The sequence below is a fragment of the Benincasa hispida genome, chromosome 1 (assembly GCF_027475165.1).
Source record: "Benincasa hispida cultivar pf3 chromosome 1, pf3_genome.v1.1, whole genome shotgun sequence".
Lineage (NCBI taxonomy): Eukaryota > Viridiplantae > Streptophyta > Magnoliopsida > Cucurbitales > Cucurbitaceae > Benincasa > Benincasa hispida.
Genome location: NC_143478.1, coordinates 48,786,179 through 48,810,578, shown reverse-complemented (window position 1 = coordinate 48,810,578; position 24,400 = coordinate 48,786,179). Strand labels below are relative to the sequence as shown.

Below are 24,400 nucleotides of genomic sequence, written 5' to 3'. Positions count from 1 at the left end.
CAAAACTTGGCTTGATTTTTTAAAATATTGGTAAAAAATAGATAACAAACCCAAGAAGTTTAGAGGTGGAATGGGTATTAATAAGCTTAATTTCTACTAAAAAATAAGGCTTTTTCAAAAACTAAAAACCAAAAGTCAAATGGTTACTAAACGAAGTCTAAATTGCTAACTATGTATCGTTGATGTGAATATCATTTAGAACTATTTGTCAAATTTTAAGGATTAAGCGTCTGTTTTGATTGATTAGAGGAAAAAATATTATTTAAAAAAAAATATCTTTAGTTAAATTCATTTTTATAAAAATTGTTTAAAATATAGTTTAAAAGTGTTTCGAAAGCTATGTTGGAGATAGTTGTCGAATATTTCAATTTTTGAAGAATAATTTATTTTCAAAATTTAAAAATTTGAAAAGTTAAATAAAATATATCATAAATGATGTATTTTATAATAATAAACGTCAAACCGACACTAATACATGTGTTTTGCATAACAATACGAAGAAGGAGTGTAGAAAAGATGTACAATCCAACAGAAACTTAGAATGCATCATAGGTAGCCCACCGAGAAGCAGTGAGTGTTCCAATCATCACTATGCGTAGAGGCAGCCCTCCTGTGAAGAGACCCCATAATCCAAGCTTTTGAACTGCCTGCAACAGCACTACAATGACTCCAAATAAGAAAACTGAAAACAGGACAATTTGTTTTAAATTAATTTTCTGTTTGTTAGTACTAATGTTATGAAAACATGTTTCCTACTTTTTTTCTATTGAATAAAAAAAAATTTATACCCCTTAAATGTAGCATAGAGGTTCAATTTTTAGGGACCGTTTATTTTTTTGGTAATATAGATATTGCAAATGTATTTCACAAGTTGAATTGTATAAAGAAGTATGTTGAGTATAAATACAATTTCAAGGGCTAAGAATAGACCCTAAGAAACATCAACCGAAGACTCTCCAACCTTCCTAACCACAAAGACTAAGTCTAAATAGTTATACACTTAACACTCTCCCTCAAACTTAAGGTGGTAACATAGGAATCAACTTGAGTTTGTTAAGCAGTAGAAGGAAGCACCCGGAGGACAAAACTTTGGTGAAAATATCAACAGGTTGCTTAGTAGTAGAAACAGCTTGTAAAAGAAGAGTTTTACTCTGAAGATGACGTCAAACAAAATGACAGTCATTCTCAATATGCTTGGTGCGCTCATGTAAAACATCATTGTGTGCAATTGGATGGCACTACGATTGTCACAGTGAAGGATAGTAGCAGACAGTTGAGAAACTCCCATATCAACATGAAGCTAATGGAGTCACAATAGCTCAAATGTAGCATCAGCCAAGGTGCGATATTCAGACTTCATACTTGAGCGAGAGACAACACTCTATTTCTTACTCCACCAAGAAATAAGAGAATCGCCAAGATAAAAACAATAACCTAAAGTAGAACGTCTGTCAGTAGGATCACCAACCCAATTAGTATTAGAGTAGCCGGATAAAACCAAGGATGACTAGGATGAAAACTGAAGGTCATGTCCCAGAGTCCCCTTGACATAGCGAAGAATACGGAGAACATCAGTAAAATAAATAGTTCAAGGGGCAGACATGAACTAACTTACAATGTGAACAACATATGCAATGTCGGAACGAGTCACTGTTAGGTAAATCAAGCTACCAACAAGTTGACGGTAGAGAGTGGCATATTTGAGAGGAACGCCATCAAATGAAGTGAGGCGAACATTAGGATCGAGTGGTGTCGGGACTGTAGCAAAGTCAGTGATCCCGGAATGCACCAATAAGTCTGAAACATACTTCGCTTGAGACAATGAATAGTTAGTAGAGCTCATTGATACCTCAAGACCAAGAAAGTAACTAAGGGACCTGAATCTTTCATCTCAAAGTGCTCGCCAAGGTCATGTTGCAAATAAGAAATAGCATGAGGATCATCTCCAGTAATAATCATATCTTCAACATATAGAAGAAGGAGAACAATACCATGGTCCGTTTGACGCGTAAAAAGTGTCGTGTCATGGAAACTCGACGTAAACCCTAGTTGAACGATGGTGGAATTGACGAATCGAGATCAATAGAGACGGACACAGATTACTCAAGCTCAGTATCACGATAAGATGCAGATGAAGGAAAAAAGTCAACGGACTATGAGAAAGAAAGAAAGGAGGACCTGAAAGAGATGCATGAAAGGTCGAAAGACTAAAAAACATTATATGCTCCCAGAAAGTGACATGAGGAGATATGTGCAGTCTGTTTGAAAGAGGATCCCAATTGCGGAAACCTTTATACTCGGTTTCATAGCCAAGGACGCAATAAAGACGCATATGTGGTTCTAATTTGGTATGTTCATGGGGATGGAAGAACAAAACACGCACAACCAAAGACTTTGAGGTTAGAGTAATCATGAGGAGTACTGTATAAACGTTCAAACAGAGAAACATTGTGAAGGATAGACGAAGGGAGACAATTGATTATGTAGATAGAAGTAAGGGTGACCTCTCCCCAAAATTTGGTAGGATAGGAGGCAGACAGAAGATGAGCGCAAACAAAATCCAAAATGTGGCAATGTTTACATTCCACTCTCCCATTCTGTTGATAGGTATAGGGACAAGAACGCTGGACATGAGTGTCTTGCTAGGTGAGAAAGAAAAGAAGCATAGAGTCCTTATACTCCAATGTGTTATTTGTACTAAGAGCTTTGATTGTACGAGTGAACTAAGTGTGAACCATATTAGCAAAATAAATATTTATGTGAGGCAAGGCAAAACAATGTTTAAGAAAATATATCCAAGTGAACCGAGAGTAATCATCAATAAACAGGATAAAATCGTGATATCCAATAATAGTAGAAGTAAGAGGAGGACCCCAAATATTAGAGTGAATTAAGTCAAAAGGCTGATCGCATATAGAATTGGACTGAGAAAATGATAATGTAGGTTGTTTAGTAAGTTTGCAATTCATACAATCAAAGGGAATAAACTAGAAACATTATTCAAATTTTTTCTAGAAATCAAATGATAGAGTTTGTTAAAAGAAGCATGACCAAGACGAAGATGCCATTGATATATAGCAGAGTCAGTGACAGGAGCAGAAAGAAAACAAGCAGGCAGTTGAAGTGATGTGAGTTCAAACAATCTTCCTACTTTGTGACCCATAACAATTGTCTGTCTCGTCTGTGCATCCTGAACTTAACACCCAGTAGAATAAAAAGAGACAGTTAAGCCAAGATCACACAATTGTCTAACTGAAGCAAGATTGAAGGTTAGGTTTGGAACACAATAAATATTAGAAAGTTGGAGTGTGAGAGTGTCAATTGGAGGGATATGGTCATACGATTACTGCCAGCAGCATAAATGGGAGGAAGAGATTTGGCAGGAGTGGGTGTAGCCAAAAAGAAAAAATCAAAAGTCATATGATTGCAACATGCAGAATCAGGAAGTCACCAATTACTTGGAGAAACCGCAAGAGCGAAGGAATTGAACGAAATCACTTGTTTTAAGCAAGTCTTGCAAATCACTTAACTAAAAATTAGACTGAGAAGGTTCTAAATCAGTAAAGGAGGCGGCAGCAGCAACAGAGGCAGAACCAGGCTTACTAACATGTCTTGTTTTTTAAGAATGTCCTGGAGGTCGAGGTGGTCGTGTAGGATAGTTGTTCAGAATATACCCGTATTTGTGACAATATTTGTACTCGACTTTTGAGCAGTCAATAAATTGTGCCCAGTGAGCTGTAAAGTTTTTATAGAAGAGAGCTTCAGAGCTACCAGGCAAATGATTGCTTGCGAGCACTACCTCAGATTGACTGGAAAAAGCAATGCCAAGACATTTTTCCTTAAACAGGCTTTCCTAAATTGTTGTGTCCAGTGAGGGAAAAGAACTGCGATGCAGCAAAGTCGCACGAATATATTCATACTCTGGATGAAGCCCCATAAGTACCTTAATAAGACGAAGATAATCAACGCTGATTTTAGCTTGATCTAATTGTGTCCAAATTGGCTAAAGCGTGGCCAGATATTCGTTAACGAATTGGTCAGTCTCCTGACTGAGACTAACAAGAGGATTGTGCAATTGATAAAAATGAGCTAATCCAATAAACTGAAAACGTGTAGACAGGAAATCCCATAATCTCTTGGCCTCATCAAACGTATCAAACTGAACATGGATGGCAGGTATAGACGTATTATCAAGCCAAGTGATGATCTGATGATTTTTACTATCCTAATCTTCTAACCGTTCAATAAATTTAATATCATCTTCAGTGGGTATCTTGACTGGTTTAGGAATATCGTCGGTGACAATGCGCCATAACATATGCCCTATTAGAAAGCTCTTTATTTGATGGGTCCAGGTAAGATAATTTGTCCTATCAAGGATAGTACTAATAGGGCGAAACACATGATCCTTCTCCATATGATTTGATTTGGCTCAATTTGGAAGAAAAAAAAAGGCTTATGGCTTGGCTCAACTCAGTCAATTGGTGGCTCAGCTTCACTGGAAAACGACTCATTGACGCGGTTTATTGGCTCCGCTTGTTGGATCGGCTTAACAACTCAGCTTGTTTGCTGCTTGGCTCGATAAGAACAACTGAATGGATTCGACTCGTTGTTGACGGTCTGAGAGCTGAGGTTGGCGAACAAAACTGTGTGTGTGACATTGGCTTTCTGATGTTGGCGAACGGAATGCACGGCCTACGCCAGCTAACAGGCGAGCAGATGTGACGGAGATGTGTCCGGTGGATCTGGGTGTAAGGCGATCTGTCCGATGGATCTGGGTGTGAGGCGGTTGCGAGAGGCGGAGGGACCTAAGATCTGGAGGTTGTTGTGTGAGGTAGAGTTGCACAATCTGGGTGGCGGAGGTAGAGGAGTCTAGAAACAAGGGTTTGGTAGACCTGAAAACAGAAGGCTATTGTGAATAGAGGACTGAACTTGTGAACAGAGGGCCGGAGATGGTCGAAAATGCCTAATTTGGCTCTGATACCATCTTGCAAATGTATTTAACAAGTTGAATTGTACAAAGAAGAATGTTGAGTATAAATACAACTTCAAGGGCTAAGAATAGACTCTAAGAAACATGAACCAACCCCCTAAAGACTCTTTAACCTTCCTAACTACAAAGTCTAAGTCTATATAGTTATACACTTAATAGTAGATACTCATAATCTTTAGATATCCGAAATTATAGATACTTAGAATGATAGATGTCTAACGTCTTTAGATAACGATGCTTGTTTTGTAAGAAATTTTTTGTAGATATTTGAATGTATTTGGATAACTGTGTTTCTTTTGTAGGATTTCTATTCTAAAATGTTTTGAATTTGCCTAATATTCCAAAAATGTCCTTATGACTATTCATTAATTATAATTAATTTAATATAATTAAACTTATATAATATTTTTTTATTAAATCTATTTTAAATTAATATTTTGTATTATTTTTACATGTTAATTTTCTCAATTCAATAATATATATTAATTTAATACTTTTTGTAAAATAAATATAAATTTACATTTAAAATTGAATATCTTTCTAAAAAATAAAAACATCTATGATATAACCAAAAAAGAATGATATATATGATAGACAATATTTATCTTAATTATAAAATACAAACAAAGAAGTGTGCTATATATATAAATGGAGGGTAAAAAAGTAAAAATGGAATGTCCTCAAAATGTGAATCCATAAAATCCATGTTTGAAGATGGCATCCAAAACTCTCAAGATGTTCTTCGTAAAAACATCTTAGGATGCTCGAAAATATTTAGACACCAAGGCATCTTATATTACCGTGAAACAAACATGGTAATCCAAATGTCCACTTCATGGGAATCTTAGATGCTCGCGAAACAAATGACCCTTAAGGTTCTATTTAATAATATAGTTTTTAGTTTTTAAAAATTAAGCTTACGAACATTACTTACCTCACCAACGCTAGACCCTTTAGCATTATTGAGAAAGAAGACAAGATTATCCGCAGGATGAGAAAGCATAGCACAAGAAAAACCGGCAATATATCCACCAGCAAAACTGACGCCCAGCTGCATTCCTTCTTTGGCTTCGGGATGACATGCTTGTGCTTGTACATGACTTCCACCAGGTTCTCAAATGTTGCAAACTTCATCATTGTATCTCTCAAATGTAATGCTTTTAATTTACTTTCTTTTGCCTATCAGTGTTACCTATGACCAATTGACAAAACCACTGGGGCCTACTATAATAACTCACTCTATTTCAACTTGTACATTCCAAATATCTTAGTAAAGGACTCACGACTAACATGGGATCTGGTAAAACCTGGCTGTGTCTGAACTTTAACTTTGACAGCTTCAAAGGGGAAAAGTGCAACATCTGCAATCGCTTCAGCAGATGCAGAACCAGCAAGATAGATCAATGTCTTGTACTTTGTTGCACACTCAGGACCGACTATATCCCAATAGTATTTCTTAAGGAATTCATAGATACCATACTTGCAAGCACCCTGAGCACTGTTTGGAATTCACGGCATAATCAAGCTGAGAACCTAAGCACAATTATTGATGAATTCTTTTACCAAGAGGGAGATAGAGAGCTGCTATCATTCTTCATCATATAACAAGTTATGCTTTTCTATTTACATGGTAATCCAGTAACATTAAGGATAGAGCCATTTTCACAAAGAACCATAGCTCTGTTGTGGGTGTCCAACCCATTTGTTGCAGAAGTAAAACTTTATTTTAAATTTATGTTTTGTGAGTCCTATTGGAGCTAATTTTTTAGATTGACCCATCTTGAAAGCCCTAATTTTTCTTTTACGTGATATAGGATGACCTAAGGAAAAAGAGAGTGAAAAAGAATCAGAAAATTGGAGAGAAAGATAGCAATTTGGTTAGTTAGCAATAGCTTCCACAAAGTTGTCGATTGTCGAATTTTGAACCGTTGGATCATGCTGAAATTTGGTCAGCCGGTTCGGGAAATATAGAGACTTGTTTTTGAACGGTTGGATTTTTGTTTGAAACTCTAGTTTATCTGTAATCGCTACCGAACCAAATCTGAAAAATTGGGTGGTTTTTTTTTTTTATCTCTCAAGTGTTCATCTTTTATGTATGAAAGTATTGGTAGGTAGTGAACTTTTGTATGACTGATTTGGGTTCTTTTTCCCTCAATTTTATCATAATAAGAGAAGTTGATAAGGGCGAACTATTCACAAGTCTCGTCATTTTTACTCTTCACATCGAAGGGGTTTTCCACGTATAATTCGTATATGCTCTTTGCTTTTAGTCTTCCAGAATTTTATGATTTATTGTTATCCATTATTGGTTGATTGCTTGGTGATTATTTAGTGATTTATTTGTGGTGTTTTAGAGAACAATTATTTGGTTGATTATTTTGGAGGAGATCCTATTGGGTTGTTGTTATATTGTTTGGGTCCTATCGGTTGGTATCAGAGCGAGTTTTAATTTACATTGTTATGGAATCTATTAGTAATGGTGGAGGTAGTTCAATGATAAAATTGACATCAACTAATTATTTCATCTGGAGACCGATGATGGAGGATTTATCATATTGCAAAGATTTGGTTGATGTAATTGAATCAACCACAAAAGCAAATGGCACAATTTCTAAATATGCAAAACTAGAGAAAATGGAAGAAAAGGACTGGGGAAAGTTAAAGAGAAAAACTTTGGCGACTATTAGGCAGTGGGTTGATATTAGCATTTTCAACCATGTGTCTAAGGAGTCCGACTCATATGAGTTGCGGAAGAAATTGGAAGGTCTTTTAATTTGAGCTAGGTGATATTCGTGTGAAGACAAGTGTTAGGTGCATGCTTACATTAAAGAATGTGTGTCATATTCCTGATTTACACCTTAACTTGTTGTCTGCAAATGTCCTTGATCAAGAAGGATTTCGACATACCTTTTATGATCGTAAATGGAAATTGTCTAACGGTTCAATAATAGTTGCTCGAGGTGAGTTGTGTTGCACTTTGTATAAAAAAAATTTGAGCATGTGTTCTTTTAAGTTGAATGCAATATAAGAAAAGAATTCTCTAAATTTGTGGCATTAAAGGCCCGATATATGAGTGATAAGGGGATTAAATTGTTGGTAGGTGTGATCATTGTTTGGCAGGTAAGCAACATAGAATTTCCTTTTCTAATTACGGGGTTCATTCGAATATGAAATCCAATCTTGGAAATACAGCATACTGATAAATAGAGTTTGGGTTCGTGTTCGAGATTTTTAGGAAGTTTCATGTCACGGTAGAAAGGGAGATCGAAAGAAAATTGAAGTGTCTTCGATCAGATAATGGTGGTGAGTATACTTCAAATGAGTTCAAGTATTATTGTTCACAACATGGCATTAGACATGAGAAGATAAATCCTAACACACCATAATACAATAGAGTTGCTGAGAAGATGAATAGAACCATTGTGGAGAAGGTGAGGTGTATGCTTAGAATGTCTAATCTTCCTAAGACATTTTGGGGTGAAGCAGTGAATGTGCCATGTATTTGATTAACCGATCTCCATCAATTCTTCTTGGTCTAGAAATTCCAAAGAGAGCATGGAAAGGATATGGTCTTGCTTATTTGCATCTTAGAGTCTTTAGCAGTAAGACATACATGCATGTGCCTAAAGAACAAAGCTCAAAGCTTGATTTGAAGACCAATCCATGCATTTTTGTTAGGTATGGGGATGAAGTGTATGATTATAGGCTCTACGATCTACAAAAGAAAAAGGTAGTGAGAAGCAGAGATGTATTATTCTTTGAGTACGAAAAGGATGCAAATCTTCCAAGTACAAGATACGCTTCTACTTCAGAGTTGTGTTTGATACTACTATTGATTTTATTTCTGCTCCTTTTGTTGCTTAGCCAAAAAATTAGAATGTTGATGATGTACATGATGATGTTGGTGAGATACCATCTGATGGCAATGTACTAGATCATGTTCATAATGATGATCTTGATGATTCTTCATCTGATGAAGAAATTCATGAGGAAGATGCATATGAGGAAGTGATTCATGGAGAAGTTCATGAGCAGAGGGAGCAACCTATTCCTCAAGTGGAGAATACTCAAGCTCGAAAGTCAACCAGAGTGCATAAACCTTCAACAAGGTATCCAAGCTCAGAGTTCATTCTAGTTAGTGAAGATGGAGACCAGAGAACTATCAAGAGGTCTTGTCTCATGATGAAGAAGACCAGTGGCTCAATGCAATGAAGGAAGAGATAAATTCCCTGGAAAATAGTGGAACCTATGAGCTAGTGAAGCCTCCAAAGGGCAAGAATGTATTGAAGAACATATGGGTTTTCAAATACAAGAAGAATGGTGAGAAGATTTAAGGTACAAAACCAGATTAGTGGTTAATGAATGCAACTAAAAAAAGGCATCGACTTTGATGAGATCTTCTCTTCAGTGGTCAAAATGACATCTATCATAACAATGTTGGGATTAGTAGCAAGTCTTGATCTTGAGATAGAGCAACTTGATGTAAAAACCACTTTTTTACATGGTGACTTGCATGAAGAAATCTACATGGAGCAACATGAAGGATAAGAAAAAGGGAAAGATAAACTTGTTTGCAAGTTGAAAAATAGTCTTTATGGGCTTAGATAGGCACCAAGATAGTGGTACAAGAAATTTGATTCGTTTATGATAAGCAATGATTATAAATGAACTACAACTGATTCTTGTGTGTATTTTAGAAAGTTCTTTGTAGGCAACTTCATCATTCTTCTTTTATATGTAGATGATATGTTGATAGTTGGACAAGATATAGATATATTGAAATTTTGAAAAAAAGATTTATCCAAGTCATTTGACATGAAAGATGTGGGTCCTGCAAAAAAAAAATCTTAAGTATGAAGATTGCTTGTGACAGGAAAGCTGGGAAATTGTGATTATCTCTGTTGAAGTATATTGAACGGGTGCTGGAAAGGATCAATATGAAGCATGCTAAGTCTGTTAGTATACCGATAGCAACTCACTTTAAGTTAAGTAAGAGAGCTTGTCCTACAACAGTGAAAAAGAAAGAAGTTATATCATCCATTCCTTACTCTCCTGCTGTTGGTTCTTTGATGTATATTATAGTGCGTACTAGACCTGATATTACATATGTAGTCAGTCTAGTGAGTCGTTTTCTATCCAATCCAAGTAAGACTCACTAGGAAGCAGTGAAGTGGATCTTCAGATACTTGTAGGGCACCTCCAAATTGAGTTTGTGTTATGGAGGTGACAAACCTATGATTGAAGGATATACTGATGCAGACATGGTAGATGATCTTGATAACAGAAAGTCTACCTCATGTTATGTATTTACATTTTCAAGAGAAGCCATTTCATGGCAATCTAAGTTATAAAAATGTGTAGCATTGTCCACAATTGAGGTAGAGTATATTGCAGCAATGGAAGCAAGGAAGAAGATGTTATGGCTTAAAAGGTTCCTTCAAGAGTTGGGTGTCAAGCAAGGTGAGTATGTAATATTTTGTAATTATTAGAGTGCTATGATTTTGAGCAAGAACTCAATGTATTATGCTCGTACTAAACACATTGACATGGCTACGAGATGTAATTGACGAGAAGATATTGAACATGAAGAAAATCCACACCAACAAGAACAGTGCAGATATGTTAACTAAGGTAGTTTCTGGAAGAAAGATTGAGCTTGTAGGGATGAGGTTCAAGTGATCATCGATATGATTGAGTCTTCCTCGTGTTAAGCTAGAGGGGGAGATTGTTGTGGTTGTCTAGCCCACTTGTTGCACAAGCAAAACTTTATTTTAAACTTGTGCGTTTGTGAGCCCAATTGGGGCTAATTTCTTAGATTGAACCATCTTAAAAGCCATAGGTTTTCTTTTATGTGATATGGGGATGAACTAAGGAAAAAAAAGAATGAGTAAGAAGTAGAAAATTGGAGAGAAAGACAAAATTTTGGTTTTTCAGCGATGGCTTTTACAAAGTTATCGATTGCAGAAATTTGAATCGTTGGATCACGCTGAAAATTGGTCAGCCTATTCGGGACACATAGCGTTTTATTTTGAATAGTTGGATTGATGTTTGAAGCTCTGATTTGTCAGTAATTACTATCGAACAGAATCTGGAAAACTGGGTGATTTTCATTCTTTTTATTTCTCAAGTGTTCATCTTTTATATATGAAAGTATTTGTGGGTAGTAAACATTTGTATGACTGATTTGGGTTCTTTTTTCCCTCAATTTTATCATAATAAGAGAAACTGACAAGGCTAGACTCCTCACAAGTCCTATGGTTTTTACTCTTCACATTGAAGGGGTTTTTCACGTATCATTCATGTGTGCTCTTTGCTTTTTGTCTTTAAGAATTTTGTTATTTATTGTTGTCCATTGTTGATTGATTGCTTGATGATTATTTGGTGATTTATTTGTGGTGTTTTAGAGAACAATTATTTGGTTGATTGTTTTGGAGATTCTAGTGGGTTGTTATTAGATTGTTTAGGTCCTATCAAGCTTAATAAGGCATTTGAATAATAGTGAATCACGTCTTTATCAATCAAGAGAAGATAGAGCTCTTACCAAATCGAATATAAAACTCTAAAACGACTCGTAAAACTATAAGATCAAGCTTTTGTAACACACCGCTCGATGTTAAAATCTCAACATAGCTATCCACTCTAACTGTAAGACGAACTAGCAACTTTCAAATACAGAGCATGATGTTATTTAAGAACCTTTCACATAGAACTAATCTATTATTTGTTCATCTTACAATAAAACTAAATTCAAAATATTTTGATAATCGAGACACGATCAAGCGTATATACTAGAAACAAACAAGAAATGCGATCTGGATTGAAGTGACTAATTACGTACAGAACATTAATAGTATAAAGATCACTTCAAAATCCTTATGAAAACATGCCAAAATTTCATAGAAACACTTCCAAAAGAAGATATTTTAGAGATATTTAGAGTCTATTTGATAGAAAATTCAGATTTTGTTTTATGTTTTCAGATTCATTGAATTCAACAAATATATGTTTGGCAGTTATACTACAAAAAAACCACATTTCTTGACGTTTGCAATTTTAAATACTTGACGGCTTTATGAAAAAATATCAAGTAATAGGTGATTTTAAAGAAAAAGTTAAGAATTTAAAAAAAAAAAACACGAAGGTTGTGCGTTTTTTCGAAAAATATTCACGCTGACACACTTCTTGATGTTTTAAAAATGTCAAATTCAATATAAGTTTTCTTGTCTTGTTTTAAATGTCAAGAATATTAACATCTACGTAGCTGAACGAACACAATTTGAAGAAGCTCTCACACCACCAATTCTTCACACAGCCAAAGAAGCCAAACGATGACACTCACAATCAAAACTCTATCTGTTGGTCCAGGCTGTTCTATCAATCAAAACCCTCATCATCGAACGAAACATACTATTGAATGAATGATTCGAAGAAACACACCACCGATTCTTCACATAGCTGAAGCCGAACAAATCTTCACACCGTCGATTCTTTACATTGTCGATTCACATTGCCAGAAATACCTCCACCAATCGGTTGTAACGACTCAAATTTCTAGTATGTTTCTTGGATGCTACTTTATGCGTGCATAGGCTTGACAATACATTTTCTCAAAGAATCAATAAATATAAAGATAAGAAATTTTTTATTTCATTAAATAATGCTCAAATAAGCAAAGAAGAGATATCTAAAAAAAAAAATATCGTTCGGGGTACCCCTAACCCAACTTAAAAATAAATAATAATTAAATAAATCAATAAATCAAATCAAGGAATATTTCATAAGATTTTAAAATGCCTGACTCCTAAATCAGACACTAGTACATGAAACTTAAGTGTGGAAGTTAAAATGGTCGGGTCACGAATCTCTCTTGTCATGCGATGGTCTATCTTTAAAAAGGATGAGTATAAAAGTATACTCAATAAGTGACCCACTACTGGGCGCACTCAGTGATATGTTAGTCTTTCCATTGGGATAGAAGTACACAAGGGCATCATAGACGTAGTCATAGGCATAGGCATAAGGGGCGAACCCGAAGGCACGCTTTCATAAGTAGTGGCCCCGGAGGGCACAATCATAAACATAGGTGGTAGTCCCAAAAGGACACCGTACATAAACATAGGGTGCGGGCCCGAAGGTTTACAACATTCGATGTGCATAGCTCAATGGCAACACTGACAGTCACTAAAATCTCATACAGAAGCATTCATCCCACATCATAAAACATGCGAAGACCACATAACCGTTCACAATTCATCCATCCATATATAGACATATCAAGATATTTCATTCCAAATAGAACAAGTGGTAAGCATGCTTAAGTTCGAGGGCAAACTGTTAGTAAGTCTCTTACCTAAGTTTGACCCAATGAGCAAATTCGATGCAAGCACGCAAGCAACAAAACCCACACATTCGAACGAATTCCCAACAGTTCAAATGAACCGTCCAATCTAGCCACACAATAATAACAACGGTCAACCACTTACCTAAGGATATCGAACTGCTCCGAAACGAACCTTCACTCCGCTAGGAAACTTCCTTTACCACCACAAATTCCTGAATCCAACCACAAAATTTCATGGGTTTGATGACGATGAGTTGCCAAAAGAAACCGAAACTTACCTCCAAATAGAAAGATCGAGCAAAAACAACAGCGATCCGACGACAATAAGAATCGGCCGCGCCAACACTGACAGACGGCGCTTGGGTTTAGGCCGGTGGCTGGCGAACGGGAAGGACGGCGTGGCTCGGGGAGAAGGACGCGACTTAGGGTTGACGAATAGGTCTAGACGCAGCTTTGATTCGCAACTTTGGTTCGTTGAACGCTTCGGGTCTGGATGCAGCTTTGGTTCGCAGCTTCAGTTCGTTGATCATCGCTTCTGGTCAACAAACAGATCTGGATGCCTCCTGGTGCGTGATCGACGATGACTTCGGCTAGGCAACGGGCTCCTCGCGCGGTCAAGCTTCACCACGGAACGAACGAAAGCGGAATGGGGAAGGACGGCGTGGCGTAGGCGGGGCTAGACGAACGCGGACTCGGATCGACTGCGAAATCGGGTTGACGGCGAAATCGGGAAGTGGTGTGACTGGGAGAAGCAGAAGAAGAAGAAGGTTTCCTTTTTCTTTTTCCTTTTTTCTCTATTGCATGCTTCCCGAGATACCCTTTTTAAAAAACCAACCTTTAACCATAATTTTTTTAGGAAAAGGTCAAACAAAACAAAAAGAAGTAAAGATAAAAAAAAATAAAATAAATAAATAAACATAACACCCCCAATTTTCTTTTTCCCAAAAGCTCAAACCATTAAAAAAATTATTTAGTTCCTAAATTTTGACCTTGAATTAAAATAAACAATTAATTCCACGAATTTATTTAAATTTTACCTAGATTCCGGGATGTTACAACCTTCCCTCCTTAAGAAACTTTCGTACTCGAAAGTTCTAGTCCTGTAAGAGTTCTGGATGTAGTATTCTCATCTCATCCTCTTGCTTCCAAGTTGCTTCCTTAATCAGATGATTCTGTCACAAAACCTTTACTAGTGGCACCTCCCTGTTGCGCAGCACTTTCACCTCCCTGGCCACAATCTGCACAGGCTTCTCTTCGTAGCTTAAGTTTTCATTCAGTTGCAAAGGCTCAAAATCCACCACATGAGACGGGTCCTTCAAATACTTCCTCAACATAGAGACATGAAAAACATTATGGACCACGGAGAGAGATGGTGTGAAGCCAAATGGTAAGCCACAGGGCCGATTCGCTCCAAGATCTCGAATGGCCCTACAAAATGCGGACTTAGCTTACCCTTCTTTTCGAATCTCAGGAGACACTTCATTGGCACCATTTTCAAGAACACTTTGTCACCTGTCTCGAACTCAAGATATTTACGCCTAACATTAGCGTAACTTTTCTGTCTACTCTGCGCTACTAATAATTGAGCTCTGATCTTCTGCATGGCTTCATTTTTCACTTCCACTAACTCAGTTCCCATTAGTTTCCTTTCCCCAATCTCACTCTAGCAAATAGGAGACTTGCAACCCCTACCGTAAAGAGCTTCAAATGGCGACATGCTAATGGTAGCCTGATAGCTATTATTATAAGCAAACTTTGCCAAATGCAAGTGGGAGTCCCAACTCCTTAAGAACTTCAACGCACAAATGCACAACATGTCCTCCAACGTCTGATTCAAGCGTTCTGTTTGCCCATCCGTCTGAGGGTGAAAGGCTGTACTGAAGTTTAACCACGTGTCCCTATCGAATAAAATTGACACTGGCACACCATGCAGTCTTATTATCTATTTCATATATAGCTGAGCCCACTTACTCACCGTATACGTGGGCTTCCCTGGATTAAATTGCGCCATCTTGGTGAGCCTGTTTATCACAACCCAAATCATTGAGAAGCCCTTCATTGTCTTGGATAAACCTGTAATGAAATCTATGGACACTCACCCACTTCCATTCTGGCACATCCAATGGCTATAGCAAGCTTGCTATCTTCTGCCTTGGGGCCTTCACCTATTGACAGACTAAACATCTGCTAACATGGTCAGCTATTTCGCTTTTCATATTGGGCCACCAGTAATACCGCTTCAAATCTTGATACATTTTAGTACTGCCTGGATGCATTGAGAATGTGGAGTTGTGAGCTTCAGTCAATAATTCCCCCTTCAGACCATCATCTGTCAAAACGCATAACCGTCCCTGATACAAAAGGCCCTCGTCTACTGACACAGAAAATTCACTGGCCTGGCCTGACCCTACCTGATGACATTTCTGAACTAGGTCTTGCCTCAAAGTTGGTCGTATTGTCAACTGAGCTAGCTGCGAAGTGACTTCCCCCACTACCACCGCAATCTCTGCTTGCTCCAGATTCTTACATAACTGAACCTGCATAGTGATCAAGACGGTCGAATGAGCGGTCTTTAGACTGAGGGCTTGGCCCACCACATTCGCCTTACCTAGGCGGTCCTTACCTGCGCTGCCTCATGTTTAACTCTTTTCGGGTGAAGAAGTATTTCAGACTCTTATGGTTGGTGAAAACCTGGATCCTTTCCCCATACAAGTAGTGCTTCCGAATCTTCAGAGCAAACACCATCGCTACGAGTTCCGAGTCATGAGTAGGATAGTTTCACTCATGGTTTTTCAACTAGCAGAAGGCATAGGCAACCACTCTACCATGCTAGATAAGCACACAACCCAAATCGTTCTTAGAAGCATCACTGTAGATCACAAAATTCCAGAAGCCATCTGGCACCATGAGAACCGGTGCTGAAACCAACCTCTGCTTGAGGTCCTGAAAACTGTCCTCACAAGCTTTGCTCTAAACAAACGAAGCTTCCTTCCGGGTTAGCTGAGTCAACGATATGGCTATGCTAGAGAAATTCTCTACAAACCTACGATAGTACCCAACCAACCCTAGGAAACTGCGCACCTCGCTGACTGTTGTAGGGCAGAGCTAATTTGTAACGGTCTCAATCTTAGCTGGATCCACTGAAACCCCGTCCTTCGACACCACGTGCCATGAAAGGACATCTTTCATAGCCATAACTTGCACTTAGAAAACTTTTCATACAATTTGTTTTCCCTCAGCATTCCTAGGACTTTATGAAGATGTTCCTCGTGTTCCGCCTCTATCTTGGAATAGACCAAGATTTCGTCAATGAAAACAATTACAAAGGTGTCCAGAAAATCTCTGAACATCATGTTCATCAAATCCATGAATACCACTGGAGCATTGGTCAAACCAAAAGATATTACAATGAACTCGTAATGCCCGTATCTAGATTAGAACACAGTCTTTAGGATATCACTGTCCCTAATCCTTAGCTGATGGTAACCTAACCGTAGGTCAATCTTGGAAAATACAGTAGCACCCTGTAGCTGGTCAAACAGGTCATCGATCCTAGGAAGCAGGTGCTTTTTCTTGATGGTCACCTTATTCAACTCTCTATAGTCTATGCATAAACGTAAGGATCCATCCTTTTTCTTCAGAACTAACACTGGTGCACCCCATGGAAAGACGCTGGGTCTTATGAACCCTTTATCAAACAGTTCCTGTAACTAGGCCTTCAGTTCTTTCAATTCGATTGGAGCCATTCTGTACGGAGCTTTGAATATGGGAATAGTGCCCGACTCTAACTCGATCACAAAATCAATCTCCCTTGGTGGAGGAAACCCTAGAAGTTCTTCTGGAAACACATCAGGATAATCTCTCACAACTGGCTCAGAGGTTAGAGCAATCTCAATTTCTCTTGTGTCAACTACGCTTGCCAAGATACTCCAGACACCTTGATTAATCAACCTCTTGGCCTTTATCGATAAAATCACTTTGAGCAAAACTACCGTCTTGGCTCCCTTGAACTTAAAATTGGCTTCCCTGGGGGGGAGAGGGGGCGGTTAAAAATCACCTTCTTACAAGAACAGTCTATGCTAGCATGGTTGGCAGCCAACCAATCCATGCCCAAAATTATATCAAAGTCACGCATGTTTAACACTATCAGAGTCACATCATGGGTGTGATTCGCTATTTCTAACTGACACGCTTTTATCTTTTTACTTGCTATCATAATTTCTCTTGATGGTGTAGATATTGATAAAACATAACCCAAGGATTTTAAAACTAACATAGCATGCTTTATGAACAAGATGAAATGAAAGAGTGAGATGAGTTAGAGTCAAATAATGCCAAGGCATAGTGCCCCAATATTGGGAGCGTACCAGTCACTACTGTTCTCAAATGCTTAGCTTCTCGACGACTAGTGGCATAAACTCGACCCTCCTGCTACTGTCGGTTTGAACTACCTTGATGCAAACTCGGGGGCTCACCCTCTGCATTTTCGAAACCACTACTAGGGCATTGGTCTGCCGTATGCCTTGTCTGCTTACATCTGAAACAAGTCCCTGTGCCAATCAGACAGAGTCCCCAATGACGTTTCTCGCATGACTTGCACATCGGTCTTTCCCTCCAAACTTTTCTTGAAGTAGTAGCTTGCTGTTGAGCATGCCCTAACGACCTGTCTGTACTCTGAACCTTCTGAGGAGGTCCCGGAGCTTTTTGCTCAACTTTCCTCTTCCGGCCTGGGGCAGGTTCCTCCGTCAATGACTTCAGGAACTCTATCCCTGAAGGACAACCCACACGTGCTGCCGCTCGGAATGCTGTGCCGTAAGTGGAAGGCTTTATTGCTTGCACAATACCTTGCACCCTGTCCGAAAGTTCTTGCACAAATCTTTCCACTCTCTTTGCTTCAGTAGACACCAGATCATGGGCGAAGCAAGACAACTTGTCAAACTCCTCCTCATACTCCGCTACTATCATGGTCCCCTGCTTCAGATCCATAAACTCAGCCTGCTTGTTGTACCTCATGTGAGTAGAGAAGCACTTCTCGTAAAACTGCTCCTTGAACTAGTCCTACGTGGCTTGGCCCCCACTGGCTTCTATCATTCTTTCAGCTGAGTGCTACCAGCGCTTGACATTATCGATGAGAACAAAAGCGACACACTGCAGCTTCTGCTCCTCTAGACACCTCATGTACTAAAAAATCCCCTCCACAGTGGATAACCACAACTCTGCATTTGTGGGGTCTTTCAGGGACCCGTTAAATGTCGGGGGATCATACTTCTTGAAGTCCCATAGATATCCGGCCTCCAAGGAAGAGCTTGCCAAAGTTTGATTCGTGGCCTTATCTTGATTCAGAGCTTGCGGTATCGGGATCGACGAGGACGACGCCTGCTGCGACTATGCGTGCTGAGCTATCTGCTCGGCCACCATATCCCTTAACTATCCTACTACGGCCTGTGTGATGACATTCCCAATACCTACAGCCATAGTCGTATATTATACTGGAATTTCTAAGGATGACGGTCCTGGCGGGGGCACAGTTGAAGTTCGAGGCCCACTTGTTGGTCTAACCCTCTGACAGGTTGACCCAGAAAGGTCACGAGGTGTCGAGTCCCACACTTGTTGGCTCTACACCTTAGAGTCTTGTATGTCAGGATCCCGCTCCCCAACTACTTTCTTACCTTGACTGCCCCTTCCTCTAGTTCATAACCACACGTAACGCTTTAATAAGCGCTAGCAAGGTAAATCATCAAACGACTGCACAACAGGTAAGATTTCATATATATTTCCCTAAAGAACTTTAAACGACATACCTGACGATGACGAGAGATCCATTTGTGGCCATAAGGAACAGTTTGGACTCACGATGTTATTCAGTCTACAGAACCTAAAACTTAGGCTCTGATACCAACTGTAACGACCCAAATTTCTAGTATGTTTCCAGGACATTACTTTTTGTGTGTATAGGCTTGGCAATACATTTTCTCGAAGAATCATGAAATAGAAATCTAAAAAAAATACCGTTTGGGGTACCCCTAAGCCAACTTTAAAATAAATAACAATTAAATACATCATAAATAAAATCAAGGAATATTTCATAAGATTTTAAAATGGTCGGATCTCTCTTGTCATGCGTCGGTCTATCTTTACCCTTACTTGAAAAACATGGAAGGAAAAGGATGAGTATAAAAGTATACTCAGTAAGCGACCCACTACTGGGCCCACTCAGTGATCTGTTAGTCTTTCCATTGGGACAGAAGTGCACAAGGCACGCTTTTATAAGTAGTCGCCTCAGAGGGCACAATCATAAACATAAGTGGTGGTTCCAAAAAGACACCGTACATAAACATAGGGTGCGGGCCCGAAGGCTTACAACATGTGATGTGCATAGCCCAATGGCAACACTAACAGTCACTGAAATCTTATACAGACATAAACATTCATCTCACATTATAAAACATGCGAAGACCACATAACCGTTCACAATTCATCCATCCATATATAGACATATCAAGATATTTCATTCTAAAAAGAACCAGTGGTAAGCATGCTTAAGTTCGAGGGCAAACCGTTAGTAAGTCTCTTACCTAAGGTTGACCCAACGAGCAAATTCGATGCAAGCACACAAGCAATGAAACCCACACACTCGAACGAAGTCCCAACACTTCAAATGAACCGTCCAACCTGGCCATACAATAATAACAACAGTTTGACACAAAAGACAATAACCCACTTACCAAAGCATTGACACTGCAACCACTCACCGGATATCGAACCTTCACTTCGCTTGGAAACTTCCTTCACCACCATAAGTTCCTGAATCCAACCACAAAATTCCATGGGTAAATTAGCTTTGACCCAAGAATACCCAATGACGATGTGCTGTCAAAAGAAACTGAAACTTACCCCCAAACAGAAAGATCAGACGGAAACAATTGCGATCCGATGGCAACCAGAACCAGTCGCACGAAGACTGATGGACGATGCTTGTGTTTAGGTTGACGGATGGCGAACGGGAAGGACGATGTGGCCTGGGGAAAAGGACGCGGCTTCGGGTTGACGAACAGTCTGGATGCAGCTTCGGTTCACAGCTTTGGTTCATCGATCGCCGCTTCGGGTCTGGATGCAGCTTCGATTCGTAGCCTCAGTTCGTCAATTGCCGCTTTAGGTCGACGAACAGGTTTGGATGCCTCCTGATGCGCGATCGACGGCGACTTCAGCTAGGCGGCGGGCTCCCCGCGCGGCTGAGCTTCACCACGAAACGAACGAAAGTGGAACGGGGAAGGACGGCATGGCATTGGTGGGGTTGGACAAATGTATACTTGTGTCGATGGCGAAATCGAGCAGTGGCGAGGCTGGGAGAAGAAGAAGAAGGAGAAGGGTTTCCTTTTTCTTTTTCCTTTTCCTTCTCTACCTTATGCTTCCCGAGGTCCCCTTTTTTAAAAAACCAACCCTTAACCCTTATTCTTTTAGGAAAAGGTCAAACAAAACAAAGAGAAGTAAAGATAAAATAAATAAATAAACATAACACCCCCAATTTCCTTTTCCCCAAAAACTCAAACCACTAAAAAAAATATTTAGTTCCTAAACTTTGACCTTGAATTAAAAGAAATGATTAATTCCACGAATTTCTTTAAATCTTATCTAGATTCCGGGATGTTACATCGGTACTCTCGTCTTCTCCTTCTTTCCCCCCAATTTTTCACTGGTAGTTTGTTGCCGCATCATTTTCAATTTCCTCTCTATATGTATGAATTGAAATCTTCCTTTCATTTTTGGGTATGTGTAAGATTTTTGTGGGTATCTTTAATCTTTGAGTTTTCATTCAATTTTGCTATTTTTGTTCATGTTTATGTTGAAATTTTGTCAATAGAATGACCCTTTAGTTAACTTTTTAGAGAAATTGGTGTTTGGTGTTTATTGTAGTATGTACTCAAGAGCTTCCTCAAAATGTGTAGCTTCAATCCCTAAAGTTTTTTAGGGTTTTCCTACTCAATCATCTTCGTGTTCGTCGATGGCGAGGATTTAGCTTGCTTTTGCTCTAGTTTTTTTCTTCTTTTTGGTGGAGTTTCTTCTACTATAGCCACACCTCCTGCAAGTAAGTAATACAGGATAATGATGATGATTATGAAGAAAAGGAATAAGGACAAGAAAAACCTATGTTCTTAATCCTATGGCTTTTGCAATTTTTCCCTACTATATATGACATTTTCACTTTTTGAGCAGAAATTGTTTGAGAGATTCTTTCAAATGTGGTTTCTTTTCTTATGAAGAAGTTGTGGTCGATGAAATCTAGCGCCAAAACTGGTATGGAACTTCGTTGATTCGTGTTTTGTTGTTGGTTTTTTATTCTATAGGTCTTTGTTTGAGTTTTAAGGATAGCTTGGGTCATTTTTATTTGAAAGTTTCAATTGAAATTAATGTCCTATTACAATTTGCCTCTCTAATTTTTTCATTCTTTTTCCCTAATGAGTTCAGGTGTGAAATCTCAGTTAGAGTTTCTTCAGTAGGACTAGCCTGGTATGCACTTCTACTAAGATTATTTGTAAACTTGTAGGCTTGTTATTATTCATTTGAGATTAGATTTTTTTTAGAAAATTTTTTTTATGACCCACAATGAATAATATACCATTGTGGAGATGAAAATTTTAAAATATTGGATGGGGCATAAGTTCTATAAGCCTTTATCCCAAAAAGTTTCATTTTTTATGTTTAGGTCTAAACATGTCAGACTACTTTTTTCAAGACAATGTTGGGTAAGAACAAGTTAGTAGCCTTAAATTGAGTTTTAGACTTCATATGGTTAAGTTTCAAGACAATATTTCAGTTCGACTCGAGTACTTTTCTTGGGTAGATTGTTTTGTTTCCTTGTTTGTTTAACAAAGTAGGTTACTCTTCAACTAAAATATAGTAGTGCTTTGTCGAAAAATTGAATGATGAATGAAACTAATCTATGATGAATGTTGAATGTATCTAGATTTTTATTGCATCTAATAGTAGCTTTATGACTTCTCATAGTTAGAGTTTTTCTGTCTTCGTCATCAAGTACAACTTGTGAATTTTATGAGACAAATTGATCATTTCAATTTGTTGTTTGTAGGGGTGTTCAAAAAACATGATGACCAAAAAAACCGATCAACCCAACCCAACCCAACCCGTATGGTTTGAGTTCAAATAAATGAAAATTTTATGAATTGGGTTGGTTCATGGGTTTACCTAATATAACCCAAATCAACCTGAGTTTATTGTTAACTTTAAAAAATATATTTTTTTTGTTACATATAACACATTATTTATACATATATTGATTTTAATTTTATTTAATTCAAATATCTTTTTAATAATTTATTCTTCAACAACTCTTAAAAGTAATTTCTTTGCACTCTAGAAAGGAAATTTCCACTATATAAATTGAAATTGAGTTGTTAATTTTAATTTATGAAAATAATTAAATAAGATTTTTACATGTTTACGTTGTGCTTCATTTTAGAATTTTTTTTTAAACAAATGATCCGATTAACCCGAACCAACCCAACCCAAATATTTCATGGTTGGGTTCATTTTTTAATAAGGGTTTGTTTAGGTTGAAGAAATTTACAATCCGAACAATTGGGTTAGGTCTAAAAAGTCTTTCAACCCAACCTAATTCAACATGTGAATACCCCTAGTTGTTTGAAGGCCATTGGAGAATGAAATATTTGCATACAAAGTCCATCTTGGCTTCTTTTTTGGCTTCTTGGTGAAGGAAAAAGGAGAAAAGAGGAAATAAGTGAAGGGGGGCTGCTGCAAAACCAAGAGGAGGAAGAGGAGGAAAGAGTTGTGAGAGATGGTTATCACAACAGTTTGATGTTTGGTTGATCTATTAGTTAAGGTTATCGTTGGTTAATTGAAACAAATTTTCTAAGTTTTTCTCATTCATTTTAGCTGTTGTTTGTGCTGAACATGGGGCATATAACTACTGTTTTTGGCTCATAAGGAGCTTAGATTGATCAATTCATAGAGATTAATTAGTTAGTACCTTCTGTTTCTAGTAATTTTGGACATCAACCAACAAGATTCGAAACTTTCTCAGAAAGATTCTTGTAAAATCAACCAACTAATTATAGAACCAAACACTAGATACAAAGTAAAAGTAATTTAAAGTAGTGTATCAAGTCTTCTTCTTAATGCTTATGATTTCACTTCAAATCATGCAAATTGGGTATCTAATGATTTGAGGATCACCGGATTTTTCTTGTCGTTTGGACGAATGGTTGGAAGGCGTTGGATGCCATTGGATAGGTGATTCACTTTGGCAAATCCATGACCAACATGACAGGGTAATTAAAGACAATTGATACTAGTTTTAATATATATTTTTTGGATTTGATTTATGGTAGTGTTTGAACATTACTCTTTGTAATTATCATTCATCAAATTTCATATGGTGGAGAAGAACTTGATTTTCTTTGTTGCTAAACTGGTGGGAATTTAGTCTTCTTTGTTATTGACATAAAATTGTGAATATATATTATTTGTTTATATGGTTGACAAGATTGGAAATGTCGTTTATTTGGTCGATGAATATTGTTTGTCTTATATATATCAAATGTGATTGTTGGACCTCAAAATAGGAGCAATTATATAGGAAATTTCTAATAGTACAATTTAAAAAAAAAAACATACAAACTTGACAAACAAAACGTATCGAGTATTCATTAAGTTGTTAGTTTTTTAATGTCAAGAAGAAATTACATTTGATAAGTAAAAACTGTCAAGTTATGAAAACCTTGATCCATAATAAATGTCAAGAATTTAGATACTTGACATTTAAAATAAGAAGGGATCCCATATACTTGACAGTTATAGCGTAAAGTAAATTACAGTTTGATGCTTTTAGACAGTCCAAAAATTTCTCTTATTCTTGATACTGGATTACTTGACGTTTTTAAAAACGTCAAGTAACATTAATACTTGTCTGCAAAAAAATGTCGAGTAATACAGTTTTTGTAGTAGTGAGAATTCATATTCTATTTTTAAAAACTGTTTTTGAATTTTGTAATCCAAACCGTGTAACTTCTGAAAATAATATTTTTATA

The 24,400-nt window shown here is 37.7% G+C and overlaps 1 protein-coding gene across 10 annotated transcripts; it reads right to left on the bottom strand.

Annotated features, from left to right (window-relative positions):
• Positions 1 to 424: 424 nt before the first annotated feature.
• Positions 425 to 20,806, bottom strand: LOC120081096 (mitochondrial phosphate carrier protein 2, mitochondrial-like). 10 transcript variants are annotated; one of them, XR_016527395.1, is made up of 5 exons: positions 20,229 to 20,795; positions 20,087 to 20,138; positions 19,910 to 20,006; positions 5,928 to 6,526; positions 425 to 647 (listed from the first exon to the last, which is right to left on the bottom strand). XR_016527395.1 is itself a non-coding variant. In XM_090310467.1 (5 exons), exons 2-4 carry the CDS (start codon positions 20,130 to 20,132, stop codon positions 6,233 to 6,235), a joined length of 402 nt encoding a protein of 133 aa, XP_090166593.1. In that variant the 5' UTR covers positions 20,133 to 20,138; positions 20,229 to 20,790; the 3' UTR covers positions 425 to 658; positions 5,928 to 6,232. The 10 variants fall into 10 exon arrangements, 3 of the variants coding, with proteins under 3 accessions (XP_090166593.1, XP_090166592.1, XP_090166591.1); XM_090310467.1 differs by having other exon boundaries at positions 425 to 658; positions 5,928 to 6,491; positions 20,229 to 20,790; XM_090310466.1 differs by having other exon boundaries at positions 5,928 to 6,491; positions 20,229 to 20,790.
• Positions 20,807 to 24,400: the final 3,594 nt, after the last annotated feature.

Bases quoted from the DNA above. Each gene is read 5' to 3' on its own strand.
- LOC120081096 (XM_090310465.1), bottom strand. From the start codon at position 18,347: ATGAGGTACAACAAGCAGGCTGAGTTTATGGATCTGAAGCAGGGGACC.